The sequence below is a fragment of the Danio aesculapii genome, chromosome 2, assembly GCF_903798145.1.
Source record: "Danio aesculapii chromosome 2, fDanAes4.1, whole genome shotgun sequence".
NCBI classification, from domain to species: Eukaryota; Metazoa; Chordata; class Actinopteri; order Cypriniformes; family Danionidae; genus Danio; species Danio aesculapii.
The window spans coordinates 59965136-59975135 of NC_079436.1; the positions used below are offsets into that span (position 1 = coordinate 59965136).

Consider the following 10000-nt stretch of genomic DNA (forward strand, 5'->3'; position numbering starts at 1 on the left):
CTGGACCTGTGTGTGTGTGTGTGTGTGTGTGTGTGTGTGTGTGTGTGTGCGTATGTGTGTAAGTGAGTGTGTGCCCGAGTGCATTACAGCTGATCCTGGACCAGTGTGTGTGTGTGTGTGTGTGAGTGTGTGCCTAAGTGCATTACAGCTGATGCTGGACCAGTGTGTGTGTGTGTGTGTGTGTGTGTGTGTGTGTGTGTACCTGAGCGCAGCTGCTTGATGCGGCCCTGGCTCAGCGCCGGCTCCACCGGCAGGAAGTCTTTAAACCAGGATATTTCGGGGTCCGGGATCCCGCTGGCGGCGCACAGCATGGTGGCGGTCCGGGTGCGCTCCACCACCTTCAGCTGCGGACCCATGTCAATGCTGGGGAACCCGAAGGGGAGCAGGTCCTCTGGAGAACACACACACACACTTGATTAAAACACACACTTCTCATTAAATACACACACAGGTGTGATTAAAACACACACACGTCTGCATTACAGCCGGAGTGTGTGACGAATAGTCTACACACAGCTGTGTTTGCAGATTATTACACGGCGGTCTGGAATTCTCGCTCCTGATTGGCCAGTTAAGGTGTGTTATTCCCAGTGAACCGCTGCTGAATAACACAGCATTAGTGAAGATCTTTGCTCACACACACACACACACTCACACACACACCCCGTCAGTGTGTGTTGGTGACAGGTTAATGCAGAGTTCAGCAGATGACAGAACACACCAGCTGATCTGCAGAGCCCCGCCCACACAGTGGCACAAGCTATAAAGACAGACGATTGGCTATAAGACGGGAAGGCGGGACTTGCTTCTCTGTGGTGGCCATACTGAGCTCTGCACTGTTCCCCATTCACAATGAAGTGTGTGTGTGTGTGTGTGTGTGTGTGTGTGTGTGTGTGTGTGTGTGTGTGTGTGTTTTATCTGTTAAATGTTTTCAGTGATGAAGCGGTAACACTACAGGTACACGGCACACTCTCAATCCTCTACTGAGCGTCAGCATATAGCAGGGGTGTAGATTTAGGGTTACGGAGGTGACACGTCCCCACCAATATCCACTGACCATTGAAACGTGCCCACCAATAATTTAATCCACTTTATAAACAATAAATCAATCAAAAATAATAAACCACGCTGTCAATATTAACCTAGACATGCAGGAAGGGTTCAATCACATCCTCTCCTCCAGTCCTCCCGTCCCCAGAACACATTTGGGCATTTTGATTGGCTGTGCTTTTCCCTGCTGTCATGTGAGAGGCTGTGGCTGCCTTCAGATACGAGCAGCGCCACATGCAGTGGATTGTTTTTTTCCCGTGCAAGAATAAGGTGTGTGTGTGTGTGTGTGTGTGTGTGTGTGTGTGTGTGCGTGTGTGTGAGGATATCGTCCGCAGATAAAAAGCTGGACATAAGGAGCTGTTTTTCATGAAAGTGTAAGTCACATTAACCCGAGTTCACCTCTGACTGAGTCCATCATGGTAGTGGTGTTTACGCTCGTGTTTCCTCCGCTTTACACACAGTGTATCGTTACAGCAGACTGATGTAGTGTGTGAATACTGAACACAACTGCACAATAAACAGCTAGAGTATATAATCCATCAGTTCTCCTGATCTCTCAGAGCAGACAACATACAGGCTGTGTGCAGGTATAATACTGATCTAGGAGACGTGTTATATTAGCATTGGCTAAAATAAGCAGAAGTCTTCATTAAACTCTCTCTTCATCAGTTAATCAACTTTATTTTATCATCACACTATCAGGCCTGTAGTCAGCTTATTGAGGGGGGGGGGGTGTTCAGGATATTTTATCTCTGCAGTTATTCACCAGATTTCTTTAATTGTGAGGTAAATACTGCAGTTTACTGACATATTAAGAGCTCATTTTGCTGGATTATCTTGTCAGATGGTTATCATGACCACACTTTTTAATCTACCAGAAATATTTCCCACCATTTTGTCAAATTGTTCAGCATATTATTTTCCATTTAAGTGTTCATTTACAAATGTGCTGTCAGCTTTATATGAGCGTGATATAAATAATCAACATTTTCAATAACATATGAACATTTACTTATTTTTAAAATACAAATTTAATTTCATCTACTGGGTTGCAGCTGGAAGATCATCCGCTGTGTAAAACACATGCTGGAATAGTTGGCGGTTCATTCCACTGTGGCGACCCTGATTAATAAGAAGCTGAAAAGAGACTGAATGAATGAACTTTATATCAGTCCTTTACAGGTTTACTTCTTGTTTTCATCAGTGAATATTGATTATGTGACGTTATGCGTGATGATTCCTCTTCATCAGTGAATATTGATTATTCCTCTTCATCAGTGAGTATTGATTATATGACGTTATGCGTGATGATTTCCTCTTCATCAGTGAATATTGATTATATGACGTTATGCGTGATGATTTCCTCTTCATCAGTGAATATTGATTATTCCTCTTCATCAGTGAATATTGATTATTTGACGTTATGCGTGATGATTTCCTCTTCATCAGTGATTATTGATTATGTGACGTTATGCGTGATGATTTCCTCTTCAGTGAATATTGATTATTCCTCTTCATCAGTGAATATTGATTATTCCTCTTCATCAGTGAATATTGATTATTTGACGTTATGCGTGATGATTTCCTCTTCATCAGTGATTATTGATTATGTGACGTTATGCATGATGATTTCCTCTTCATCAGTGAATATTGATTATGTGACGTTATGCGTGATGATTCCTCTTCATCAGTGAATATTGATTATTCCTCTTCATCAGTGAGTATTGATTATATGACGTTATGCGTGATGATTTCCTCTTCATCAGTGAATATTGATTATATGACGTTATGCGTGATGATTTCCTCTTCATCAGTGAATATTGATTATTCCTCTTCATCAGTGAATATTGATTATTCCTCTTCATCAGTGAATATTGATTATTTGACGTTATGCGTGATGATTTCCTCTTCATCAGTGATTATTGATTATGTGACGTTATGCGTGATGATTTCCTCTTCAGTGAATATTGATTATTCCTCTTCATCAGTGAATATTGATTATTCCTCTTCATCAGTGAATATTGATTATTTGACGTTATGCGTGATGATTTCCTCTTCATCAGTGATTATTGATTATGTGACGTTATGCATGATGATTTCCTCTTCATCAGTGAATATTGATTATGTGACGTTATGCGTGATGATTTCCTCTTCATCAGTGAATATTGATTATTCCTCTTCATCAGTGAATATTGATTATGTGACGTTATGCGTGATGATTTCCTCTTCATCAGTGAATATTGATTATATGACGTTATGCGTGATGATTTCCTCTTCATCAGTGAATATTGATTATATGACGTTATGCGTGATGATTTCCTCTTCATCAGTGAATATTGATTATTTGACGTTATGCATGATGATTTCCTCTTCATCAGTGAATATTGATTATTCCTCGTCATCAGTGAATATTGATTATTTGACGTTATGCATGATGATTTCCTCTTCATCAGTGAATATTGATTATTCCTCTTCATCAGTGAATATTGATTATGTGACGTTATGCATGATGATTTCCTCTTCATCAGTGAATATTGATTATGACGTTATGCATGATGATTTCCTCTTCATCAGTGAATATTGATTATGTGACGTTATGCATGATGATTTCCTCTTCATCAGTGAATATTGATTATTCCTCTTCATCAGTGAATATTGATTATGTGACGTTATGCATGATGATTTCCTCTTCATCAGTGAATATTGATTATTCCTCTTCATCAGTGAATATTGATTATGTGACGTTATGCATGATGATTTCCTCTTCATCAGTGAATATTGATTATTCCTCTTCATCAGTGAATATTGATTATTTGACGTTATGCGTGATGATTTCCTCTTCATCAGTGAATATTGATTATTTGACGTTATGCATGATGATTTCCTCTTCATCAGTGAATATTGATTATATGACGTTATGCATGATGATTTCCTCTTCATCAGTGAATATTGATTATTTGACGTTATGCGTGATGATTTCCTCTTCATCAGTGAATATTGATTATATGACGTTATGCGTGATGATTTCCTCTTCATCAGTGAATATTGATTATATGACGTTATTCGTGATGATTTCCTCTTCATCAGTGAATATTGATTATATGACGTTATGCGTGATGATTTCCTCTTCATCAGTGAATATTGATTATTCCTCTTCATCAGTGAATATTGATTATTTGACGTTATGCGTGATGATTTCCTCTTCATCAGTGAATATTGATTATATGACGTTATGCGTGATTATTCCTCTTCATCAGTGAATATTGATTATTTGACGTTATGCGTGATGATTTCCTCTTCATCAGTGAATATTGATTATGTGACGTTATGCGTGATTATTCCTCTTCATCAGTGAATATTGATTATATGACGTTATGCATGATGATTTCCTCTTCATCAGTGAATATTGATTATTCCTCTTCATCAGTGAATATTGATTATGTGACGTTATGCGTGATGATTTCCTCTTCATCAGTGAATATTGATTATGTGACGTTATGCATGATGATTTCCTCTTCAGTGAATATTGATTATTCCTCTTCATCAGTGAATATTGATTATTCCTCTTCATCAGTGAATATTGATTATTTGACGTTATGCATGATGATTTCCTCTTCATCAGTGAATATTGATTATTCCTCTTCATCAGTGAATATTGATTATGTGACGTTATGCATGATGATTTCCTCTTCAGTGAATATTGATTATTCCTCTTCATCAGTGAATATTGATTATGTGACGTTATGCGTGATGATTTCCTCTTCATCAGTGAATATTGATTATATGACGTTATGCGTGATGATTTCCTCTTCATCAGTGAATATTGATTATATGACGTTATGCATGATGATTTCCTCTTCATCAGTGATTATTGATTATGTGACGTTATGCGTGATGATTTCCTCTTCATCAGTGAATATTGATTATATGACGTTATGCGTGATGATTTCCTCTTCATCAGTGAATATTGATTATGTGACGTTATGCGTGATGATTTCCTCTTCATCAGTGATTATTGATTATGTGACGTTATGCGTGATGATTTCCTCTTCAGTGAATATTGATTATTCCTCTTCATCAGTGAATATTGATTATGTGACGTTATGCATGATGATTTCCTCTTCATCAGTGAATATTGATTATTTGACGTTATGCATGATGATTTCCTCTTCATCAGTGAATATTGATTATGTGACGTTATGCATGATGATTTCCTCTTCATCAGTGAATATTGATTATTTGACGTTATGCGTGATGATTTCCTCTTCATCAGTGAATATTGATTATTCCTCTTCATCAGTGAATATTGATTATATGACGTTATGCATGATGATTTCCTCTTCATCAGTGAATATTGATTATTCCTCTTCATCAGTGAATATTGATTATGTGACGTTATGCGTGATGATTTCCTCTTCATCAGTGAATATTGATTATATGACGTTATGCATGATGATTTCCTCTTCATCAGTGAATATTGATTATTCCTCTTCATCAGTGAATATTGATTATTTGACGTTATGCGTGATGATTTCCTCTTCATCAGTGAATATTGATTATTTGACGTTATGCATGATGATTTCCTCTTCATCAGTGAATATTGATTATGTGACGTTATGCGTGATGATTTCCTCTTCATCAGTGAATATTGATTATATGACGTTATGCATGATGATTTCCTCTTCATCAGTGAATATTGATTATTCCTCTTCATCAGTGAATATTGATTATTTGACGTTATGCGTGATGATTTCCTCTTCATCAGTGAATATTGATTATATGACGTTATGCGTGATGATTTCCTCTTCATCAGTGAATATTGATTATATGACGTTATGCGTGATTATTCCTCTTCATCAGTGAATATTGATTATGTGACGTTATTCGTGATGATTTCCTCTTCATCAGTGAATATTGATTATATGACGTTATGCGTGATGATTTCCTCTTCAGTGAATATTGATTATGTGACGTTATGCATGATGATTTCCTCTTCATCAGTGAATATTGATTATTCCTCTTCATCAGTGAATATTGATTATTCCTCTTCATCAGTGAATATTGATTATTCCTCTTCATCAGTGAATATTGATTATTCCTCTTCATCAGTGAATATTGATTATATGACGTTATGCGTGATGATTTCCTCTTCATCAGTGAATATTGATTATGTGACGTTATGCATGATGATTTCCTCTTCATCAGTGAATATTGATTATTCCTCTTCATCAGTGAATATTGATTATGTGACGTTATGCGTGATTATTTCCTCTTCATCAGTGAATATTGATTATATGACGTTATGCGTGATGATTTCCTCTTCATCAGTGAATATTGATTATATGACGTTATGCATGATGATTTCCTCTTCATCAGTGAATATTGATTATTCCTCTTCATCAGTGAATATTGATTATTTGACGTTATGCATGATGATTTCCTCTTCATCAGTGAATATTGATTATATGACGTTATGCGTGATGATTTCCTCTTCATCAGTGAATATTGATTATATGACGTTATGCATGATGATTTCCTCTTCATCAGTGAATATTGATTATTCCTCTTCATCAGTGAATATTGATTATATGACGTTATGCATGTTGATTTCCTCTTCATCAGTGAATATTGATTATATGACGTTATGCGTGATGATTTCCTCTTCATCAGTGAATATTGATTATGTGACGTTATGCGTGATGATTTCCTCTTCATCAGTGAATATTGATTATATGACGTTATGCATGATGATTTCCTCTTCATCAGTGAATATTGATTATTCCTCTTCATCAGTGAATATTGATTATTTGACGTTATGCATGATGATTTCCTCTTCATCAGTGAATATTGATTATATGACGTTATGCATGATGATTTCCTCTTCATCAGTGATTATTGATTATGTGACGTTATGCATGTTGATTTCCTCTTCATCAGTGAATATTGATTATATGACGTTATGCGTGATGATTTCCTCTTCATCAGTGAATATTGATTATGTGACGTTATGCATGATGATTTCCTCTTCATCAGTGAATATTGATTATTTGACGTTATGCGTGATGATTTCCTCTTCAGTGAATATTGATTATATGACGTTATGCGTGATGATTTCCTCTTCATCAGTGAATATTGATTATATGACGTTATGCATGATGATTTCCTCTTCATCAGTGAATATTGATTATGTGACGTTATGCGTGATTATTCCTCTTCATCAGTGAATATTGATTATATGACGTTATGCGTGATGATTTCCTCTTCATCAGTGAATATTGATTATGTGACGTTATGCGTGATTATTCCTCTTCATCAGTGAATATTGATTATATGACGTTATGCGTGATGATTTCCTCTTCATCAGTGAATATTGATTATATGACGTTATGCATGATGATTTCCTCTTCATCAGTGAATATTGATTATGTGACGTTATGCGTGATTATTCCTCTTCATCAGTGAATATTGATTATATGACGTTATGCATGATGATTTCCTCTTCATCAGTGAATATTGATTATTCCTCTTCATCAGTGAATATTGATTATATGACGTTATGCGTGATGATTTCCTCTTCATCAGTGAATATTGATTATATGACGTTATGCGTGATGATTTCCTCTTCAGTGAATATTGATTATGTGACGTTATGCGTGATTATTCCTCTTCATCAGTGAATATTGATTATATGACGTTATGCGTGATGATTTCCTCTTCATCAGTGAATATTGATTATATGACGTTATGCGTGATGATTTCCTCTTCATCAGTGAATATTGATTATGTGACGTTATGCATGATGATTTCCTCTTCATCAGTGAATATTGATTATGTGACGTTATGCATGATGATTTCCTCTTCATCAGTGAATATTGATTATGTGACGTTATGCATGATGATTTCCTCTTCATCAGTGAATATTGATTATGTGACGTTATGCATGATGATTCCTCTTCATCAGTGAATATTGATTATATGACGTTATGCATGATGATTTCCTCTTCATCAGTGAATATTGATTATTCCTCTTCATCAGTGAATATTGATTATGTGACGTTATGCATGATGATTTCCTCTTCATCAGTGAATATTGATTATATGACGTTATGCGTGATGATTTCCTCTTCAGTGAATATTGATTATGTGACGTTATGCATGATGATTTCCTCTTCATCAGTGAATATTGATTATATGACGTTATGCGTGATGATTTCCTCTTCATCAGTGAATATTGATTATGTGACGTTATGCATGATGATTTCCTCTTCATCAGTGAATATTGATTATGTGACGTTATGCGTGATGATTTCCTCTTCATCAGTGAATATTGATTATGTGACGTTATGCGTGATGATTTCCTCTTCATCAGTGAATATTGATTATGTGACGTTATGCGTGATTATTCCTCTTCATCAGTGAATATTGATTATTTGACGTTATGCGTGATGATTTCCTCTTCATCAGTGAATATTGATTATTTGACGTTATGCATGATGATTTCCTCTTCATCAGTGAATATTGATTATTCCTCTTCATCAGTGAATATTGATTATTTGACGTTATGCGTGATGATTTCCTCTTCATCAGTGAATATTGATTATTTGACGTTATGCGTGATGATTTCCTCTTCATCAGTGAATATTGATTATTCCTCTTCATCAGTGAATATTGATTATTTGACGTTATGCATGATGATTTCCTCTTCATCAGTGAATATTGATTATGTGACGTTATGCATGATGATTTCCTCTTCATCAGTGAATATTGATTATGTGACGTTATGCGTGATGATTTCCTCTTCATCAGTGAATATTGATTATATGACGTTATGCATGATGATTTCCTCTTCATCAGTGAATATTGATTATTTGACGTTATGCGTGATGATTTCCTCTTCATCAGTGATGGAGTGACTGATATTAATGTAATTAGTGTTTTGTCATTCACAGTGAACCATCTTTCACCACATCCTACAGGTCGAGTACAGGAGGAGGCCACCGACTGGTCAACTGTGTTAACTAGCCGAGTCACGGCAGTCTTCAGGGTTGATGGGATTGAGATTGGCCAGGCTAATGGTGTGGATGAATATAAGTATTTGACAGATCCATCTCATTTGTAGAACACCTCGATGTTTCTGCAGAGGAATTTTTTAAAGGAACTGTGGATGGTGACAGGCCTCGACCTACTCCAGTTCCCAGAGTCATCAAGCCTGTTTTGTTTCCCTACATGCTCTTAATGCTCTTAGATAATAATCACAGTCAGGTTACTGAGCACACGGCTCTCACTCATGCATCAAGCTATGCTTTAAATAACGTGTGGTCCTAATGACCGTCAGGACATCCAGTCCAGTTAGGAGTGCTGCACATGTCATGATTACCCAAAGCAAAACACTACAACAGATTACAGCTCCACTTGAGGAAGATGAGGAGGAATCTGCTGCTGTTCAGGAACAGGCTACTGCTGTTTCTGGTTTACTGCACTGTTAGGGTTCGTTTAGAGAAATCAGATTTATTATGACTGAGTATTCTAGCTAAACACTCTGCACTATATAGTCCAGTCTTTAATGTAGCCAGTGTGTTGTGTTTATAGATGTTAAACAGTATTCGTGTGCTCCTCCTATTAGATTATTTACTGTACAGTGAGTGTTTTACTGGTTAAATCTGTTTAAATGTCTGCTTTATACTTGCTGTGTAATTTAGACACCTTCAGTTGTGAGCTGTAGTGAAATATTTCTACATTTCTCAATATAAACGGGCCTCTGTAAACCAAAATACTTGATTTATTTGTGCATGCGCTCCCCACAGGATCTAAATGCCTGGGTCAGTACCCTGAGATGAGATTTAATACGCTGTGTTTTTGTACCTTCAGTGTCTACAATGTTGTTCATTGGAGGTACAAATGTAGAAGGTACACCTTTGTGTCTCTGAATAGCGGTATAATATTAGACCCT

The 10000-nt window shown here is 36.4% G+C and overlaps 1 protein-coding gene across 1 annotated transcript in view; it reads right to left on the minus strand.

Annotated features, from left to right (window-relative positions):
• Window positions 1-10000, minus strand: part of ptprsb (protein tyrosine phosphatase receptor type Sb) — a 97003-nt gene that overhangs the window by 58396 nt on the left and 28607 nt on the right. Inside the window, exon 6 of the mRNA XM_056446913.1 lies at window positions 203-391. Within this exon, the coding sequence (XP_056302888.1) occupies window positions 203-391 (189 nt within the window). The remainder of the gene's footprint in view (window positions 1-202; window positions 392-10000) is intronic.